We start from the raw sequence: 21,648 nt of genomic DNA, 5'->3' as shown, positions 1-21,648 counted from the left end.
CTGTGGCAACTTTGGTGGCTTATAGACACAACAAGTCTATGAAATCGATTTTGGAAGCGACATTCTGGCGAAGCAAGTCAATCTTCGCAGATTGTTACCTAAAAGAGGTACAGACCCAATATGAGGATTGTTGTTCCCTGGGTCCGTACGTTGCCTTCGGCGCCTTTGTTGGAGAAGTTACTACTGCCTCTAACCTATGACCTTATTTACTCCCTTGCTTTTTCTTGAACTTGATCTCACAGGTTGTCTGTGAAGGTTGTTGCAACCTTCCACGGTCTGGTGTGCAAGTTTGAGTTAGGTTTTATGGAGTGTGTTTTTAGTGTGTTAGTGGGTCAAGTGGTCAGCTCATTGTCCATGGCTATGCTACGATAGCAAGGGTGGTGGTCTAGTCATGTCAAGGTAGAGGACTGTGTGACAGCCCCACAGAGACTTTATACAGCCCCCTGGGTGGATCGCTGGGTCTCTCAAGGAATGCAGGTGAATGAGGTAGGAAAACTATGAAGCCAGCTTCCTTATCAGGTAGGAACCAGATTATTGGTACAGCTAATTTGTAGCGATTAATAATTATACAAATTCCCAACGGTGTTGCGGTTCTCTAACCCACCACTAATGGTGTCAGGGAAGTTAGATATTAAATATGGTAATTGCATTTTAAAATTAGTTTTTAAATATACTTACCTGGTAGTTACATATATAAAAGGTCCATCCCTCCTCCCCTCTGAGAATAGGGGCATGGAATTTCTTAGGACAAATGGGAATGGTTCCAAGTACCTGGGTAGAGGGTGCACAGGTATGATTACCTGACCATCTATCGGCGATGGCCGCGAATTTTGAATTTCTGCCGTGTGCTCGACAAATCGGCGGAATGAAGCTGTATATATGTAACTACCAGGTAACTATATTTAAACAATTATTTGTTCCAACACAGAGACTTACCTCGAATTACTTTCATAGGAGGTACCTGGAATCTCCTCTCAACCGACCAGAGTTTTGTGTAGTTTACCCTATTTCCGTTTTCTGTGAGGACTACCCCAGTCGTAAGGATACGTGCCTTGAGGCTAGTCCCGAGCCAGGTCGCGTGTTAGCTTGGGTCTCGCTCCTCAGTAAGCTCTCTGGTCGCGTCATGATACCATCCCGTCGCTCTTCATTCTCTGAGCGACCCTTTGTGTCCCCGACTCGTGTGTCTCACGTCGTTCCCGCGTTGTATCCTGTGCTTTCCCTTGCGTTCTCGCGTGTTCGCTTGATTCCCTTTTGCTTTCCCAAGTGTATTCCTTATCCTTTCCCTGCGTTCCTGTGTCTTGCGGTATTGTGTTGTAATTATGGAACAGACCCGCCGTTGTCCTGGGCCTAGAGCCAGGAAGTCGTGTGGAGCGTTTTTATCCAAGCCGGAGGTTGACCCGCATTCCCTTAGCTCTTCCTGTAGGGGTAAAGTGTGCTCGCCGGCAGACACGTGCCCGGAGTGTGTGTCTTGGAGTGAGATCCAGTGGGTTCGTTTTAGTACGAAAAATGATCCCCCAGGAAGGCGAGCATCTCTTCGCCCTTGACGTCGCCAGGAGGGAAGTCAGACGATGTTTCTGTTCCTTCTTCCCCTACCCAGAGTAGGGGACGAGGTAAGTCCGTTGCGGGGAAGAAGCCGATTGCTCTTCCCCAGGAGTCTAATCTTCGTGATGTGGGGGTTGCTGAATTTTCGCAGGCATGTGGGGGGCCTGAAGGTGCTTTTACTGGGGGTCTTGGAGACTCTGCCCTTGTGCATGGAGGGCACGTCTCATCTGATTACCCCATGTGGGGTAATAATGTCCCTGTCTCTTCGCCCGCTTCATGGGCCTGTGTTTCAGATACCTCAGCAGCTGATGGCACCCAAGATAAGTTAGACTCGACGGTAGCGGAGCCCTTCGGATGGAGGCTCCCGAAAACTCCAGGTAGGTCCTCATTGAGGATGGAAGATGGCCTTGATTCCTGGTTCCCCAGCGTGATGCGGCCTACATCCCTCCCAGCCCCTCTGTCGGCGGTTCCTGACATGTTTTTACAACCTTCGACCTCCGGAACTCAACAGATCACGAAGGCCTCCATTCCCCATGCGCCTGCCCGTCGGTCGGGTTATGCAGAGTCGTCGGAGTCTTCAGCGGCTGGTTCATCGTTCTCTTCGGAGGGAGAAGCGCGGAGGAGGCGCCGTCGGAGGAGGGATAGATCCAGGAGCAGACGTTCCCGTTCAAGGTCGCGTTCAAAGTCGAGGTATAGTAGAAGACGTTCCAGGTCCCCGAGGATGAAATACAGGAGTAGGAGGTCCTCCAAGGAAGAATGGGTCCTCATCCCCCGCAGGAGGCTCACGGACTTCACTGCTTTCCCGAGTTCTCCGGGTCGGCGGTCCAGAGACGGTTCTCCACGGAGGCCCTCTGCCAGCCACAGGTTTGACCCTCGTAAGGACCAGAGCGAGAAGACCTCTTCAGACAGGCGTAAGACCGCGAAACTTCTGACTCAACCCGCACAGTGGAGGGAGTCGCGTTTTCGGACGGGCAGCCTCGTCGAGTCAGCAAAGTTGACTCAACCAGTGGATTTGCAGGGACGACTTCCTCCGTTTGGTAAGCCCACGGAAGTCTCACCCTCTTTGTCCAAGGACATGTTACGGACGGAAGCCCTCGCCGACACGGCGGTGCCCGTCCCAAGACCCAGGTCTAGTGCGGAGGTGCCCGTCGGCACAGCCCATTACCACCACATGGAGGTGCCCATCGAGTCAGAACCACAGCGACAGACGGAGGTGCCCGTCGGACCATCGCCTTAGCTTCAGACGGAGGGCGCAGTTGGCGACAGTGAAGGTTCCCCAACCGAGGATTCGGCCTATCGGAAGGTTATAGGCCTCATACGGAGGCATCACAGGATCGAGGAGCCTGTTCCCTCCGACGAAGATGCCTGCCGTTCCAGCCTCAATCGTCTTATGGAGGCCCCCGTGCAGCAGAAACCCTCCTTAGCGCTGCCTGTGGCCAGGGATGTGGTTCTGGGGCATACGCACGTGGACAAGGTTGTGGCGGGCAATGCCGAAGCCCCCAAATCCCAGAGTGCCTCTAAATTACTCCAGGGACTAAGGTCCCAGAGCAGATTTTATGTGCCGGAGGGGCAGCGACCGGGAGCCTGCAAAATGGAGACCTCCATTGAAGTGTTAGGTCAAGGTGCCCCGGAGGACAGAGCCGCGTCAGCCCCGATTTGTTTCTCACAGTCAGAGGCTACGATGATGGAGGAGATGTCTAAAGACTTAGTCCACGTCGCCTCCTGGTTAGACTGGTGGGCGTCTATTCTGGTAGGTGTCCAAGCCACCTACGACTTGACAGACCCAACGAATCAGGCCCTCCTGAAGGAGCTCATCATCTCCGGGGGAAAGACGCTGAAGTTCCTGACATTCCAGTCTCTTGCCCTGTCAGCCAACTGGATTCTTAGAAGGGATACGGTCCTGTCCAAGCTATCCCGGAAAATCCCTGTCAGAGAAGCAAGGGCTTTGAGGAGCCTGCCCGTGTGGGGTGACTCTCTATTTCCTTTGAAGCTATTGGAAGAAATCATGGAGAAAGTCATGAAGAGGAAGGAAGTGAGTGGGCCCAGACCTCACTCTATGAGGAGACCCACTTACAGGAGGACAACGTCGGATGGACCCTCTACTTCTCGAGCCCCTCCTAGCCAGACGAGGAGAGACGCTCCGTCTACCTCTTGGGTTCAACCACCGCAGCCCCCCCGTAGAGGAGCCCCAGCTGCGTCTGCCTCTTTTAGGACGGCCTACTCAGCGTCCAGGAGAGGGTGTTCAGGCCGTTCCTCCAGAAGGAGATAGAGTGGGAGGCCCCCTACTCCTGCCCAAGCCTCAGGTTGGGGGATGCCTCAGACATTTTTGGCAAGCATGGAAGGCCCACGGTGCAGAACCCCGGACAGTATCCGTACTGAAGGAAGGTTACAAACTACTATTCCTAGTAGAACCTCCTCCTCTGATTCCAGCCAGCCGGGCGGAGTGGCTAGCACCCAAGGACCCCTTGAAGAGGGCGACCCTTCAGGAGGAAGTATCCGCGATGTTGGAAAAAGGTGAGGTGGAAATGGTCCTACATCCGGGCCCAGGCTTCTACAGTCGTCTCTTTCTGGTGGAGAAAGCGACGGGGGGTTGGAGACCGGTTATAGACCTGTCAGCCCTCAACAAGTTTGTGTGCAAGACCGACTTCAAAATGGACACCCCAAAGTTAGTCCTGCAGTCCTTGAGGGAAGGGGACTTCATGATGTCCATAGATCTCAAGGACGCGTATTTTCAAATCCCTTTCCACCCCTCAAGCAGGAAGTTTCTCCGGGTGAAGTGGGGTTCCCAGATCCTGCAGTTCAAGACCCTCTGCTTCGGATTGCCAACAGCGCCCCAGGTATTCACGAGAGTCTTCACGACAGTCTCTGTGTGGGCTCACGAGCGGGGTATTCGCCTCATTCGATACCTGGACGACTGGTTACTCCTTTCCTCCTCAGAGGTAGTTTTGAAGGATCAAGGCGTGAAACTAATACAATTCTGCAAAGATCTGGGTATCATGATCAACCTGGAGAAATCAAATCTGTCTCCCTCCACCAGGGTGACTTACTTGGGGATGGTGCTGGACTCCCGCCTAGTGGAAAGGCCTCCAGCCTTTCCTTTCGGGACAGCCCAGGAGAGCCAAGGACTGGCAGAGGTTGATAGGTCACCTAGTGTCATAAGAGAAACTGGTTCCCCAAGGGAGGCTCAGACTCAGGAGCATCCAATGGAACCTGAAGGGGCTCTGGAGCCAAGTGGACTCGCCCTACAAGTTAATTCCCGTCCTTCCGGAGGCAAAACAATCCCTGGAGTGGTGGCAATATCGGCCAAATACCCTCAAGGGGATGCCCTTCGCAACCGAGCCCCCCGAGATGCTCCTCTTCACAGACTCCTCCAAGGAGGGGTGGGGAGCACACCTCCTCAACAAGTCAGCGAGAGGATCTTGGACGGACGAAGAGAAAGACCATCACATCAACGTCCTAGGGATGAAGGCTGTCCGAGAAGCGTACCTACAGTTCGTAGATCTTCTGAGGGGAAACACAGTGGCGTTGATGTGCGACAACGCCACTGTAGTAGCGTACACAAAGAAGCACGGAGGTCTAAAATCGAAGGAGTTGTGCGATCCCGCGTTGGAGATCCTGGATTGGGCCGAGTCAGAACAAATCGTGATTTCAGCAAGGTTCATTCCAGGCAAAAGGAATGTCCTAGCTGACAGGCTCAGCAGGATGGGCCAAGTAGTGGTACCGAGTGGTCTCTTCTCCCAGGAGTAGCCAGGCTCATCATTCAGAAATGGGGTTCGCCGGTGATGGATCTTTTTGCAACCAGACTGAACGCACAACTCCCTGTATTTTGTTCTCCTGTCCCAGACCCAAAAGCGGCGTTGGAGGACGCTTTTCAACACAAATGGGACAACCTCGACGTGTATGCTTTTCCTCCCTTCGCATTGATCAGGCAAGTGCTTAACAGAGTAAGGGCATCCCACAACTTAAGGATGACTTTGGTAGCGCCCTGGTGGCCGGAAAGAGAGTGGTTCGCGGATCTAAGAGATCTAGCGTGTCTTCCCACGTGGCCTCTGCCCGACAGACCGGACCTACTGCGGCAACCACACTTCCCAAGGTTCCACGACAATCCTCGGTCTCTTCGCCTTCACGCTTGGAGACTATCGAGCGACTCCTGAGGAAGGAAGGATATTGTCGCGTTATCTGAGGCGATCTTTGGCAGCGGTCTACCAGGCAAAATGGGCTACTTTCACGAAATGGTGTGCCTCAAAGAACATAAGCCTCTAAAAGCCTCGGTTCCAGATATTGCGGATTTCCTCGTGCATCTCAGAGACGGGGTGGGCATGTCAATACTGGCCATCAAAGGAGTCCGTGCAGCCTTGGGCAAAGTTTTCCTCCTGAAGAGCATTGATCTGGACTCCTCTAGGCATATCTCTATGCTCATCAGGAGCTTCGAACAAGCATGCCCTCCGCAAGCCTCCAGGGTACCGCAGTGGGACGTGGCAAGAGTATTGAAAATGCTAAGTGAACCACCGTTCGAACCCCTGAAGGACATAGTGGACAGGGATCTCACTCTCAAGAAGGTCTTCTTGTTGGCCTTGGCCTCAGCTAAGAGAGTAGGAGAAATCCATGGGTTGTCCTACGAAGTCTCTCATTCGAAGGGGTGGCGGGAGCTCTCCTTCTGGTTCGTCCCTTCTTTTGTAGCAAAAACACAGAATCCAGCGGTCTGGGATCCTAAGTTCGGGGGCTTCTCAATGCCAGCTATTCCTCGGACAGGGAATCCAGAAGATTTGAAGCTGTGCCCCTTCAGAGCCGTGAGGAAATACCTTGAGAGGATGGCTAATTTCCGCCCTGGTATCAAAAATCTTTTTGTCTCTACGGGTGCAACGAAAAAGCAGGTATCTAAGAATACCATCTCCTATTGGCTAAGACAGGTGATTGTCAGGGCCTATAGCAATGCGGGTCTTCCCCTGACAAGTAATCCCAGGCCCCATGACATTAGGGGTCTAAGTACATCTCTGGCTTTTGAGAGGAACATGGCGGTGGCCCAGATCCTTAGAGCAGGCACTTGGTCGAACCAGTCGACCTTCACAACGTATTACCTCAAGGGTTGCTCGAGAAAATCTGTAGACGGTTTCTTTATTGGGACAGTCATCTCCGCGCTCCAAGCGATTTAACGGTGAAGCCCCAGGTACAATCGTGGGTGGCAAGACCAAGAGACACAGGTTCGTTCCCTTTCACCCTTGTTCCTTTTTCCTTTCCCGACTCGGAGATAGCCCCAGATACAACCTGCAAAAGACACGTCTTCACAACTTCGCCACAGGACTCAGTATCATGGAATTTTTTAAAGGGTGAGTAATTAGACACTAACATGAGCTCTTTGTGTAGTTTTTCCCTGTTTCGTTTTCTTGATATCTTAGAACCTAGTTTCCCACCTAGGTTCCTGGTCGCCCGTTTAGTTGGGTCTAGAGTTCAGGAAGACACTCCCATCTCCTAAAGTGTAAGTCTCCCAAGAAAGTAGTTCGAGGTAAGTCTCTGTGTTGGAACAAATCACAAATTTTTAGGTGTATGTTGCATTTATGGATCTGGAGAAAGCGTATGATAGAGTTGATAGGGAAGCAATGTGGAATGTGATGAGGTTATATGGAGTTGGTGGAAGGTTGTTGCAAGCAGTGAAAAGTTTCTACAAAGGTAGTAAAGCATGTGTTAGGATAGGAAATGAAGTGAGTGATTGGTTTCCGGTGAGAGTGGGGCTGAGACAGGGATGTGTGATGTCGCCGTGGTTGTTTAACTTGTATGTTGATGGAGTGGTGAGAGAGGTGAATGCTCGAGTGCTTGGACGAGGATTAAAACTGGTAGACGAGAATGACCATGAATGGGAGGTAAATCAGTTGTTGTTTGCAGATGATACTGTACTGGTTGCAGACACAGAAGAGAAGCTTGGACGATTAGTGACAGAATTTGGAAGAGTGTGTGAGAGAAGGAAGTTGAGAGTTAATGTGGGTAAGAGTAAGGTTATGAGATGTACGAGAAGGGAAGGTGGTGCAAGGTTGAATGTCATGTTGAATGGAGAGTTACTTGAGGAGGTGTATCAGTTTAAGTACTTGGGGTCTGTTGTTGCAGCAAATGGTGGAGTGGAAGCAGATGTACGTCAGAGAGTGAATGAAGGTTGCAAAGTGTTGGGGGCAGTTAAGGGAGTATTAAAAAATAGAGGGTTGGGCATGAATGTAAAGAGAGTTCTATATAAGAAAGTGATTGTACCAACTGTGATGTATGGATCAGAGTTGTGGGGAATGAAAGTGATGGAGAGACAGAAATTGAATGTGTTTGAGATGAAGTGTCTAAGGAGTATGGCTGGTGTATCTCGAGTTGATAGGGTTAGGAACGAAGTGGTGAGAGTGAGAACGGGTGTAAGAAATTAGTTAGCAGCTAGAGTGGATATGAATGTGTTGAGGTGGTTTGGCCATGTTGAGAGAATGGAAAATGGATGTCTGCTAAAGAAGGTGATGAATGCAAGAGTTGATGGGAGAAGTACTAGAGGAAGGCCAAGGTTTGGGTGGATGGATGGAGTGAAGGAAGCTCTGGGTGATAGGAGGATAGATGTGAGCGAGGCAAGAGAGCGTGCTAGAAATAGGAATGAATGGCGAGCGATTGTGACGCAGTTCCGGTAGGCCCTGCTGCTGCCTCCGATGCCTTAGATGACCGCGGAGGTAGCAGCAGTAGGGGATTCAGCATTATGAAGCTTCATCTGTGGTGGATAATGTGGGAGGGTGGGCTGTGACACCCTAGCAGTACCAGCTGAACTCGGTTGAGTCCCTTGTTAGGCTGGAGGAACGTAGAGAGTAGAGGTCCCCTTTTTGTTTTTGTTTCCTTGTTGATGTCGGCTACCCCCCAAAATTGGGGGAATTGCCATGGTATATGTATGTATGATGTAAAATGAAAATACAGTACCATTTTTCTTCAGATATCACCGGTGCTGTGGTCAAGGAAGAGTTCTGTTTCTGCCAAGTGTGAAGAAGGGCACCGCCTCTCCTCTTTACTTCAACAGTGTCTTCCAACCTTGGAAATGTGTTTAAGATGTACACTATCACTCCTTTGTGCTGTTGTAGTCTCTTTTTCCCTTGAGAACTGTCATAATCATCCTGCTCTACTCTGTAGAAGACGAACTTCAAGTTCTTCCTTCTCTCTGCATTAGCTTTGATAGAGACTTTGCTGTAACTTTGAGGAGGATAATGAATAGAAGACATTATCTAAGAAGTCTAGGAAGACTATTCAATCGAAATCGAGTACGCATGTCTTCTACTGTTTTTCTCCCCATAGGAGAGACAGTACCGTACCAAGGTGTATCCACCCTGGAAATCGATCTTAGTACATTCTTACATTGTTTGCGAGGATAGTGCATACTGGGAACCATAGATATATTGGTATGTGGTACAGGTACTTACTTTCCTTGATGGTCTTCTGATCTCTCTTTCTATCTCTTTGGGAGAGTAAGATGTGGTGCATGCCAAAAACTTCCTTGTTAGGAAATAGTATCGGCACATGCTACGACCGCTACCTGTGTGTCATCTATTCCAAGACAGGTTCATGCCAAAAACCATCCGTCTTGGATGTAGTATTGTCACTTATTGCTCCTTTTGTACGTACTGAGCATGCTCTCGTACAGTGGGGATGAAGGATGCTGCCCATTTCCACTGTCCTTCACCTATCACTTCACCCATTACTGCATCGTTTTCCTTGTCTGTTGCCGAGCCTTCCAACGCAACACCTGCTGCTCCGAAGGCAAGGAAGTAGTAGTCGCTGAAGCACAGAGTGACTGATCAGGCTGGGTCTCATGAGATATTGACTGATTTTTTGCTCCAAGACCTGAGCCTCACGGGAAGGTGTTTCAGTACCAGGTACAGAAGCTCATGCTTTTCAGGATGTTGGCCGCCCCCTTCTTCCCCCAGGATGCTTTTGGGACACCAATAGCAAGAACTGTTCTAGTACGATACTGTTCAAGAAAAATCTATGATTGATCTCATCTCATGTATGAGTTAAGAAATCTTCCCTTCACAAGAACTGATGTTTCCTCATAGGTTTTCCCTTTGTGTTTCATCTTTATGAAAATGTTCCATATGTGTTTTCTCCCCACAGGACAAGTCTCATCACACTTGTTCTCCATGATTGTTGTTTCTCACGGAATTTCCTGTGCACGGTGATCTTGAATCACACAATCAAGAACTATACAATCGGCAATGATGCGATCGTGAACCATACGATCGGCAATCTATGGATACCCATTTCTCATGCCTCGCTGAAGTCATACTTCTATTAAAGGACTCAGGTTTTTATAGTTACAATAAAAAAAACTCAAATTACTTTTAAAAGTTCTGATTATATGCTTTTGAGTTAAAGTGGTTTTGTTAACATGTTGATTTGTTCATGCTACAGTGGATATGTCCTTAGACAAACTCGTTAAGTGTACTGTTGTTTTATCATCATTATTATTATTCTTCTTCTTTGTCTACATCTTTTCCCGCTTCTATGTGGGGTCGATGTTTCTTGTCAGCTTTCTCCATCTACCTCTGTCCCACACCTCATCACCAGTTAATCCCTTTGATCGAAGGTCACCCTTGATACAGTCCACCCACCTTCGCTTTGGTCTCCCTCTCCTTCTTGTTCCCTGTACCTCCATTTCCATTACTCTCCTCCCAATATACTCTTCATCTCTTCTCATGACATGACCGTACCACCTCAGTCTACTCTCTTGGATCTTATCTGATAATTTTCAAACTCCTGTGAAACCCCTAATTACCTCATTCCGTAACTTATCTCTTCTTGTCACCCCACACATCCTTGCCGATTTTTCGGAGGGATCAGGCGAGGTCCCAACGCGTCGCTTAAGGGGAACGCCCTAGCATTAATTTCATTCTTATACTCACTGACCATAGTTGTTTTGGCTAATTTTTAATAGCCGAATGCCTTTCCTGCCGCCAACCCTCCCCATTTACCCGGGCTTGGGACCGGCACCTAGTTGAGGCTGGCTTGCCCCCCTCAGTATCTGGGTTATTATTATTATTATTATCATTATTATTATTATTATTATTATTATTATTATTATTATTATTATTATTATTATTCTATGGATTCATTTTACTTTAAAAATAAATGAAGCAAGTTAAAGTTCAAGAGATTATACGTTGGTTATTAAGATCATTGAGTCACTTCTAAGATTTATTTCTTAAATGAAAAGTGGAAATGGAGGCAAAGTTAAGTTCAAGTAGTTGGACAGCTAAGTAGGAAGAAAATAAAGTGAATAGCTGTGAAATGAAGTGCAGAAATTGGTCCATCTAGAGCCAAAGAGGTGTTGCAAAAGACCTGTATAGTAGTACCATGTGCATTGTGTCATCCAAGACACCCTGGAGGGGTTTGTTCAGACATCTTAGATAATCTATACTTTGGAAATGTCAGTTGGATTAACGATGCTTTATTAATGTATTACCATTTGGTGCTATATTTCTAACTTGATTATTACTGGCTTTGTTACAGATATGCAGTCCATGAAACTTATCCTGTGGACAGATTTAGAAAAGCTAAAGAAGTTCCTTCCATCCAAAATTTAAAAGAAGTGTTATCTGCTTCCAAAGAAAATACACCTTTAAAGAAAATTTTGAATCCTCTTCTTGGTAAGCAAATTTGTTGGTTTTATTGATATTTTACTAGAACAGTGTTATGTGTATGATGTCTCGATGATTAAGGTTGCGGAGGGAAGTTGTCTTTACAAAATCACCAGCTTTCATCTTATGCCATAGTCTCTGTATAGGCCTTCAACTGTATTAGATTAGAGTTCTCTTGCTTGAGGGTACACTAGGGCATACTATTTTATCTTATTTCTTTTCCTCTTATTTTTTCAAGTTTTTATAGTTTATATATGAATTTATTTTTGTTCCAACACGGAGTACTTACCTCGAACTACTTTCTTAGGAGTATCTGGGAGACTCCTCCCAACCGACCAGAATTTTGTGCAGTTTACCCTATTCCCGTTTTCTATGGGGGTCAACCTCAGGCGGAGTGATGCGCGCCCTTACGCGAACCGGGGTCGGAGAGCATTCTTGCTTAGGTCGTACTCCTCAGTAAGCTTCTGGTCGCGACGTGATTACCATCTCGCCGCGCTCTCCTCTTATCCCAGTGCAACCCTTGTGTCCCCCGACCCTTTTTGTCTACCACGCGTTACCCACGTGTTCATTCCCTATCCTTTCCTCTGTGTCCCTGTGTCTCTTGGTGTCCTAGTGTTGTGTAATGGAGCACCCTCGCTGTTGCCCATGGCCTGTGGCCCGAAAATCTTGTGGTGCGTTTCTTTCCAAGCCCGAAGTCAATCCCCACTCCGTGTGTTCGTCGTGTAGGGGCAAGGTATGTTCCCCTACAACCACGTGTCCGGAGTGCGAGTCTTGGACCGAGATTCAGTGGGTCATCTCCGGCACTAAAAGAAGAAAGCTGCCAAGAAATCGTCTAAGAGGGCCAACGTTTCTTCGTCATTGGTTTCGCCGGATGCCTCGTCGGAACGGGGCTCCCTTCCACCTTCCCCTACCCAGAGTAGGGGACCAGGTAGGTCCGTTGCGGGGAAGCGGCCCATTGCCCTTCCCCAAGAGTCTGAGATGTCTGTGGGGGATGATATTACTGTAGATCGGTTCAGGCATGTGTGGGGCCTGAGGGAGGGGCTGGAGTGTGTTCAGGAGACGAAGTCCTGGTGCCTACTGGGCCCGTCTCTACGGAAGATCCTATGTGGGTGATGACGGATGCAGCCTCTTCCCCTGCATCCTGGATGTGTGTTTCAGGTGCTTCAGCGACCGGGGGAGACGCTGAGAAGGCAGGCTCATCTAATTCGGACCCCGCCGCATGGGATCCACCAAGGACGCCCTTCAGGTCCCCCATGAGGTTAGAGGAGGAGTTCGATGCTTGGTTCGACTGAAAGAAGGTTCCACGGACTCCCCCAGCGCCCTCGTCAACGCTCCCGCCCGTCTTTATTCAATCCTCTTCGCCAGAGAACCGACGCGGAGTTCCCCCTGCGAATTTGGACGACTCTGGAGATTCGGTGGACTCCCTCTTCTCCTCGTCGTCATCCTCTTGCTCGGATTCGTCTTCGTCGGAGGACGAAGGTCCAAAGTCCTCAAAGAGAAAACGGAAAAAGTCACGGAAGAAGAAGTCCCGTTTTCGTTCCAGGCACAGCAGGAAGAGATCCAAAATCTCAAAGACGTAGTCCAAGAAGAGTCACTCTTCGAATGATAAGTGGGTGAGAATTACAGTACCCCGGAGTGAGCTGTTTAAGGCTACCTCAGCCGCGGCCACTTCCGGTTGGCTCCCTAGAGCCTCATCTTCACCCTCGCGACCCTACTCCTCCAGCAGACCAGATCTCCGTCAGGGGACATCGCATTAAGCCTCCCTAGACGACTCTAAAGCCACGAAGGCTCCCGCTTCTTCAGCCCAACGGAGGGAGGTGCTCCTCCGGACGGAAGGCTTGGCGTCATCCTCGGTCACCTCAGTGGTCTTCAGCGAGCACCAGGGGCGCCCTTCATGCTTAGAGAATCCCACAGCCACGGGGGCCCCCACGAGACAAGGTAGACCCATGACGGATACCTTCGTCCCAGGGGATTCGCCCATCCTGTGGGCAGGCCCATCAGTTGCGAGGCAGGAGAAGAAGCTGCTCCCCCTCCCGCACTCGACGAGTCTTCTCGGGCGGAGAAGTTGGTAGCGGATGCCTTGGTAGAAGGAGGAGAGTGCTCATCAGATGACATCTCCTCTTATCGTTAGGTCTTGGCCCTCATCAGACGACACCATAGCTTGGATGAACCCAAGCCCTCGGCGGAACAAGCCTGGCACTCAGGACTCGGCAGGCTCGTGGACAATCTGGTTCAACAGAGACCTTCCTTGGCGCTCCCCCTAGCACGAGACGTAAAATTAGGGATGGAGCACATAGACAAGTTCTTAGCCAGCCAAGCAGACGCCTCTAGGGGTCAGAGTGCCTCGAAGCTTCTTCCTGGCCTTAAGACCCAGAAACGTTTTTACATCTCGGAAGGACGTCGTGGGGGACCCCGCGCAGTAGAGTCGGCGGTCACCACGTTGAACCAAGGGGCGGCGGAGGACAGGGCATCCTCGGCCCCAGTTTGTTTTTCCCCAACGGAGACCTCGATGATGGAAGACATGGCCCAGGATCTAGTCTACGTGTCTTCTTGGTTAGACTGGTGGGCTTGCACTCTGGTGGGCTTCCAGTCCTCACATGATCTCTCCCTGCCTGAGAACCAGTCCTTGCTGAGAGAGTTAATCAGTTCAGGGGGAAAAGCACTGAAGTTCCTTTCTTACCAGTCTCTCTCCTAGGCCGCCAACTGTGTCCTGCGGAAGAGAGACACCATCCTAAGCAAGTTAGTGAGGAAGTTACCCGACCGAAAAGCAAGGTTTCTGAGAAACTCCTCGGTGTGGGAAGAGTCGGTGTTTCCCCTCAAATTGGTCGAAGAGACGATGGAGATGGTCAGAAAGATGAAGGGTGTAGGAGAACCAAGACCCCCTCCCGTGAGACGTCCAGTGCACAGAAGACCCTCGGCGGAAGTCACACATACCTCTCATTCCTCGCCAGTCCAACCGAGGAGAGAAACTCCAACGGCTTCTTGGCTCCAGAATTCACAGCCCCCCCGTAGGGGCAACACTACCTCTCACTCTGGCTTTAGACCCTCCTACGGCAACTCTAGGAGAGGTCGTTCCAGCCGCACCTCTAGGAGGAGATAGGAAGAGAGGCCCCCCTACTCCTACCGGAGCCTCAAGTAGGGGGTTGCCTCAGACACTCTTGGCAAGCATGGCAGGATTACGGGGCAGATCCCTGGACTGTTACAATCCTGAAGGAAGGATACAGGCTACCTTTCCTGACGGAGCCTCCGCCACTTATTTCAGCCCAACAGGCGGAGTGGTTGGTGCCCAAAGACCCCTTGAAACGTGCAGCGTTACAGGAGCAAGTGTCGACCATGATCACCAAAGGAGCTTTGGAATCGGTTGAGAATCCCGGGCCGGGGTTCTACAGCAGGCTCTTCCTGGTGGAGAAGTCGACAGAGGGATGGAGGCCAGTCATAGACCTGTCAGCCCTCAACAAGTTTGTGGCAAAAACCGACTTCAAAATGGACACTGCGAAGACGGTGCTGGCGGCCTTGAGAGAGGGGGACTTCATGATGTCCCTGGATCTCAAGGACGCCTACTTCCAGATCCCCGTTCACCCCTCCAGCAGGAAATTCCTGAGGATAAAGTGGAATACCCAAGTCTTGCAGTTCAAGACCCTCTGCTTCGGGCTGTCGACAGCACCTCAGGTCTTCACGAGAGTCTTCACAACAGTTTTGGCCTTGGCACACGAGCAGGGCATTCGCCTGATCCGGTACCTGGACGACTGGTTGTTACTTTCAGCCTCAGAGGAAGAACTGAAGGAGCAAGGCGCGAGGCTTCTACGTCTCTCCAAGGACTTGGGTATTACAGTCAACTTAGAGAAGTCCCACTTGACACCCACCACCAGGATGACCTACCTAGGCATGGTCCTGGACACCTGGCTGGTGAGAGCCTTCCCCTCCTTGGAAAGGCTGGACAATCTAGACCGAGTACTGCAGCCCTTCCTAAAGAGCCAACCCAGGAGAGCCAAGGATTGGCAGAAGTTATTGGACCATCTGGTGTCGCTAGAGAAGTTCGTCCCTCAGGGGAGACTCAAGCTCAGGAGTGTTCAATGGAACTTGAAGGAACTGTGGTCCCCAGAGGAGCCCCCGCACAGGATAGTTCCAGTTTTCCCAGGAACGTTGGAAGTCTTACAGTGGTGGCACGACAGAGCGAACACCTTGAAGGGGATGCCCTTCTCACTCGATCCTCCGGAGATGTTGTTATTCACCGACGCGTCGAAGGAGGGTTGGGGTGCACACCTCCTCAACGAATCAACGAAAGGGAAGTGATCCCTCGAGGAAGGGACCCTACACATAAACATTCTGGAGATGATAGCCGTCCAGAGAGCATGTCAAGAATTCGTACATCTCCTCAGAGGAAACACCGTGGCGTTGATGTGCGACAACACCACGGTTGTGGCCTACGTAAAGAAACAAGGAGGTCTAAAGTCAAAGGAGTTATGCACTCTATCGACAGAACTGCTGGAATGGGTGGCAAAGGAAGGGATCGAAATTACGGCCAGGTTCATCCCAGGAAAGAAGAACGTCCTAGCAGACGGCCTCAGCAGGGTAGGGCAAGTGATAGGCTCGGAGTGGACGCTACACCCAGGTGTAGCTCAGACAGTCATCCTGAAGTGGGCCTCACCAGTGGTAGACCTCTTCGCCACTCGTCTGAATACACAACTTCCCGTGTTCTGTTCTCCAGTTCCAGATCCAGCAGCAGCGTTCGAGGATGCCTTCCAACATCCTTGGGACAACCTCAACGTGTACGCCTTCCCACCCTTCGGAATGCTCAGGCTAGTGCTCAGCAGAGTGAGGAGGGCAACCAACCTACAGATGACTTTGGTAGCGCCTTGGTGGCCGGAGAGAGAATGGTTCGCAGACTTAAAGGAACTAGCTCTCCTTCCCCCTTGGCCCCTTCCAGACAAACCAGACCTCCTCCGTCAACCTCACTTCCAGAGGTTTCACAAAAACCCTCGGTCCCTCCGCCTACACGCGTGGAGGTTATCGAGCGGCTCCTGAAGAAAGAAGGGTACTCATCGAGGACCACAACGAGGATGTCGGGTTACCTAAGGCGTTCATCAGTCGCAGTTTACCAAGCAAAGTGGGCTGTCTTTTCGAAATGGTGCTCTGCCCGGAACATCAAGCCCCTGAGGGCTTCTATTCATGAGATAGCCGATTTCCTGGTGTACCTTAGGGATGATGTAGGTACTTCTATCCCGGCTATCAAAGGGGTGCGTGCAGCATTAGGGCAGGTCTTCCTCCTAAAAGGCATTGACTTAGGGACCTCCAGACAGATATCAATGCTCATCAGGAGTTTTGAGCAGTCATGTCCCCCCCAGGCAACGAGGGTGCCACAGTGGGATATAGCTAGAGTACTCAAAGCCCTGTCAGAACTGCCCTTCGAGCCCCTCAAAGACATCCTGGACAAAGAACTCACCCTCAAAACGGTCTTCCTATTAGCCCTGGCTTCGGCGAAGTGAGTTAGTGAGTTGCACGGGCTGTCATACGAAGTCTCACACTTGAAGGGGTGGCGAGAAGCTTCCTTTAAGTTCGTGCCTAGTTTTGTAGCCAAGACTCAGAACCCGTCATGTTGGGATCCTAGATTCGAGGGATTCTCGGTGCCAGCGATCCCTCGTTCAGACAACCCAAGGGACTTGCTTTTGTGCCCAGTTAGAGCAGTAAGGAAGTACCTGGAGAGGATATCCAGGCTCCGCCCTGCGATCAAGAGTTTGTTCGTCTCGACAGGACGAGTGAAGAAGCCAGTTTCCAAGAATTCAATCTCCTGGCTGCGTCAAGTGATCAAGAGGGCCTACGACACCTCAGGAACCCCTCTCTCAGGCAAGCCTAGGCCTCATGATATTAGAGGTCTTAGTACCTTGTTAGCCTTCGAGAAGAACGTGGCAGTGGGCCAAATCCTGACGGCAGGCACTTGGTCCAGACAATCTACCTTCACGGAACACTACCTGAAGGATTGTTCGAGAAAATCTTTGGACGGTTTCGCCCTTGGTCCTGTCATTTCTGCACTCCAGAAGATCTAAGGTCATAGCCGAGGGGAAGTCGTGGGCTGTAAGTCCAAGAGACACAAGTTCTTTCCTTACCTTTTTCCCCCTTTCTACCTTCCCCTGGTCCCTGATTACTTTCCCTGGAATGACTCAGAAGACCTTAACTACCGTGGGATACGGCATCAGCAAGGAATGCGTCTCCGAGGCGTTTTTACAGAGGTAAGCCACTTAGACACTAAGTTAGTTTTTTGGGTAGTTTTTCCTATCTCGTGCATTTTCTATCAGTGGTCAACGGAACCTAGCCGCCTACCTAGGTTCCCCCCCCCCCTTGTTGCTTCCAGCATTCCAGTCTCTGGTCCCTGCAGGACTCTCCCACCTCCTAAAGTTTAAGTCTCCTAAGAAAGTAGTTCGAGGTAAGTACTCCGTGTTGGAACAAATCACAAATTTTTAAGTAATTTGTATTTTTCCTAACATACTTACCTCGAACTACTTTTGGGTTATGGCCCGCCCATCCTACCCCGAGGGCCCTGCAGGGCTGAGGAGAACCTTTCCGACGAAACTTACTGAGGAGCACGACCTAAGCAAGCATGCTCTCCGACCCCGGGTCGCCTCAGGGCGCGTATCACTCCACCTGAAGTTGACCCCCATAGAAAACGGGAATAGGGTAAACTACACAAAATTCTGGTCGGTTGGGAGGAGTCTCCCAGATACTCCTAAGAAAGTAGTTCGAGGTAAGTATGTTAGGAAAAATACAAATTACTTAAATATTTGTGATTTATTACTGTTTTATTTAATTGTTAATTACTTCTCTTGTAGCCTAGCTTATTTTATTTCCTTTCCTCACTGGGCTATTTTCCTTGTTGGAGCCTTTGGGTTTATAGCATCCTGCTTTTCCAACCAGGATTGTAGCTTAGCAAGTGATAATAATAACAATAATCTTGTCATTGTTACAATGGCCACATTCTGGTAAATTATCTATGCTGATAGGGAATATTGAGTTGAGGTTAATGTTCAGAAATTCGGATTGTTGTAAAGGATGTCGGTCATTTTTAAGATAATTATTTCTGTAGCATACCCAGAGGGAAAGCTTGTTGACCTCTGGGAATTCTTGGTAATCATGGTTTTCTATGTGCATGATAATTGAATCAAGAATGGTAGAAATTGTAAAATGAAAGAAATTTTATAGTAAAATGTCATCCCTACTTTGGGTGGAAGACTAATAATATCATAAAGGCCTTTGGTTACTAAAAACAGATAAAGTAGTTGGATGCAGGTTGAATAGCAATGATTAGTTGAAGGACTTGAATGCCAGTCCATAGTCTCATGTACAATATAATTGTCTGATATTCCATAAATGATGAGGCCTACTATATTTGAAAAGATACCTAGTACAACTCTTGGAATGATGATTAAATTTGATCAAGATAGAAAATTCTAATTTGCATAAGAATTTTTAATGGTGACCTTAAAAATCATTGAATAAAGTTTTGGGAATGTTTTCTTGATACAACCCATCAGTTATACCTAAACCAGCAATCAGCAGCTTCCTGGACACACCAGAAGAAGAAACACAACCCTCACTTGATGAAATATCCTTGGAAGTTCCCGTGCTGGTAATAGGAGTAGTTAAGTCCTTCCCTGGCTGGTCTAGACCTACTAATGGAAGTGCAATCCTTGGAGACTTAAACTTTTTATTATATAAGCTAATAGATTTGTATTTGTATTAATTAAAATAAGACTTAATTGTTCAACCCAAACTTATCATTTTATATATGCCTGTGTAGATGAAAAGGCCTTCCTATTGCGATAAAGAAAACCTAAGCCAGAGCACTGAGGTAGGCTACCTTCTTAATCAATAAGAAATCTTAAGATAGGAGTTTAGAGTCAAACCAGAGCCTTGTTGTAGGACCTTCAATATTGTGGTGGAAATTTCACGAGAGTACTCAGCAGATAATGTTTTAGAGGGTGTATTTCTCTGTATGGAGCATCTCTAGTGCAGAGTTCCTTGTCCTTCTTAGACTACCTTTCAGCCTTGAGGACAGACTTCCGACTAAAGAATATAGACCTCTGTTCTATGTGGGAGTTGTCTATGCTCAAGAAGAGTGTCAAGTAGCCTGGCCCTACCGGGGACCTTAGGTTCCAAATTGGCATGTTGTCCTTTGAGAAGAGCATCAGATATAGATATGACTCCCTAGACTGTCTGTCGGCTAGCCTTAGCTTCAGTGAAGCGAGTTACTGAGTTTGTGGAATCCTGTAGGTCACTAGTCATTCTAAAGGATAGAAGGAGATCTCCTTTAGTTTGATTCTGAGTTCATGGCCAAGACTCAAAACCCAGTAACCCATGATACCATGTTCAAGTCCATTTCTTATCAGATGTCCAGAGGGAATTGGAATGACTGGCTTCTCTGTCCTACAAAGGCTCTAGAGTGCTATCTTAAGGTGATTTCAGAGCTTCAAATCTGAGCTCCAAAACGGATTTTGAGCGAAGTGAAAAATCTATTTTTGGATGAGATGGCCATGACGTCCTGATGGAAGGTTCCTTCAGTAGCTTCCTAAGGGTATATATGACTACAGTAGATATTCTTAGAGAATTAACTAAAGGTTTCACAGAATTCTAACTTCTGGCGCGAGTACCCCTAAGGTTTTCCTTTAGGATATCGTATAATAACAGGGGACGTATGCTTGACACGCCACATAGCTATCTGCAACCCCACATAGCGTTTACGCTTCGAGGGGGAAGTGTGGCAAGTTATGGGAGGAGCCGTTACAAAACTCTCCTCCTCTGTTATTGTTACGGTACTCGGCGACATCATATCCGGTCGCCATGTTGGCCGCCAAAGCGCGCCTTCCTCATTCCTTCCGGAGTATATGCCAGCCTCCATGATACAATAAGATTGGGAGGGGCCTGACAGGCTGGAAAAGAGAACAAGGGCGGGTCCATCCGGACGTCATGGCTATCTCACCCAAAAATAGATTTTTCGCTTCGCTCAAAATCCGTTTTTGGGGCTCAAGCCATGACGTCCTGATGGAAGTGTACCAGAGAATTAATGTATTCTGGATTTTTTCCCTTTGTAGTGCCTTCGACTTCTAAACAATATTCCTTTGGTCTGATGACCACAGACACCCGTGACATCTCCGTTACATGTCACTTCAGATAAACATATACCATGTTATCGCTTCCTGCCCCCCTGGTAGGGAAGTCCTATTTGGACGTAAGGAACATCTTGAAGTTACTTGATAAAGGAACTCACCTACTGTCGGAGATCTGGCTGGTCTCATGGACAGATCGAAGAAGGTAAGTACAATTGTGTTGGAACAAATTACCTTGGTCTAGGTGAGTATGCATCAAGAAGCAATATTATAACATTGAATATAATAATATTTAAATAATAAGGTAATGAAAGTTCACTAACAGTGTTTTTATTTCATGTGTGAGGGCGAAATGAGACACACAGGGTAACAAAATTCTATTTTATTCAATAAAATAAGAATTACCATGAACTGTAAATTTTAATTGGAATGCAATTAGGAACATAGACTAAAGACATCAGAAGGTGTGGGTGTGGAATCTGAAAAGGAAGAACTTGCTATTACACACATAAGTTCCAGGGGAACTATAAAGCCTTTCTAGAAAGTCTTATATACACTTCATGTTAAAAACATGTGGCACACGTGTTTCTGTCTATGTTACTTCACCTTTGTAGAAGAACAGTCCTTAGTGTCACAAGGTGGCACTTAAAATCACTATGCTTCGCACTAGGGTCAACCCAGGCACCCATGGAGTTAAGAGTTCCAAATAAATCACTGTTCTGCGCAGCACTAAGCAGCAGGTTTTAACACACTACTTGCTGCCACCACGTAACGCTTAAGTTCGTGCACCTGCTTCGCTTAGTGTTTGTAAAACACTCTTGAGGATTTCCAGCCCGTGAAAGATCGAAGACTTTCGAAATCCATTGCCTGGAAAAAGTTCAGGGAAGAGGCGACTTTCCTGGGATCATGACCTGCGGGTGTACTATCAGGATCCGCTCTACGAATAAAGTAGGTGATCTTCGCCCTTAGTTGTTTGAGTGACAAATCAGATCCCGATGTTTCTCCTTTAAAGAGCTGTCCTGCGCCGAAGTCTGAAGTTCTTCAAAGATAGACCTTTAGACTCTCCACTGGGCATAGAGAGACATCTTCCTTCAGAGGGCAGATTCTCCAGGGGCCCACCTTTTAGTGGGAAGCTCATTCTTGGCGAGAAACGTTGGGTCAGGGAAGAGGGTAAGTTCGCCTGTCTCAGCGAACTGTATCTGGCCCTCTTCTCTAGATAAAGCCACAATTTCACTGACTCGGGTTCCCGAGGCGAGAGCAAAAAGGAAAATCACTTTTTGAGTCAAATCTTTCAGAGGGCAAGACTCATTGTCCAGACTTCAGGCAAAATGAAGCACCTTATCAAGAGACCAGGAGATGGGTCTCAGTGGAGG

General features: G+C 48.7%; 1 protein-coding gene across 1 annotated transcript in view; it reads left to right on the top strand.

Annotated features, from left to right (window-relative positions):
* LOC137625828 (ribosome quality control complex subunit NEMF-like) overlaps positions 1-21,648 on the top strand; it is a 162,861-nt gene that overhangs the window by 32,357 nt on the left and 108,856 nt on the right. The window contains exon 5 of the mRNA XM_068356715.1: positions 11,050-11,186. Coding sequence (XP_068212816.1) covers positions 11,050-11,186 — 137 coding nt within the window. The remainder of the gene's footprint in view (positions 1-11,049; positions 11,187-21,648) is intronic.

This window comes from Palaemon carinicauda, chromosome 33 (genome assembly GCF_036898095.1).
Source record: "Palaemon carinicauda isolate YSFRI2023 chromosome 33, ASM3689809v2, whole genome shotgun sequence".
NCBI lineage: Eukaryota > Metazoa > Arthropoda > Malacostraca > Decapoda > Palaemonidae > Palaemon > Palaemon carinicauda.
The sequence above is the reverse complement of the archived record's forward strand: the minus strand, read 5'-3'. Positions and strand labels throughout refer to the sequence as shown.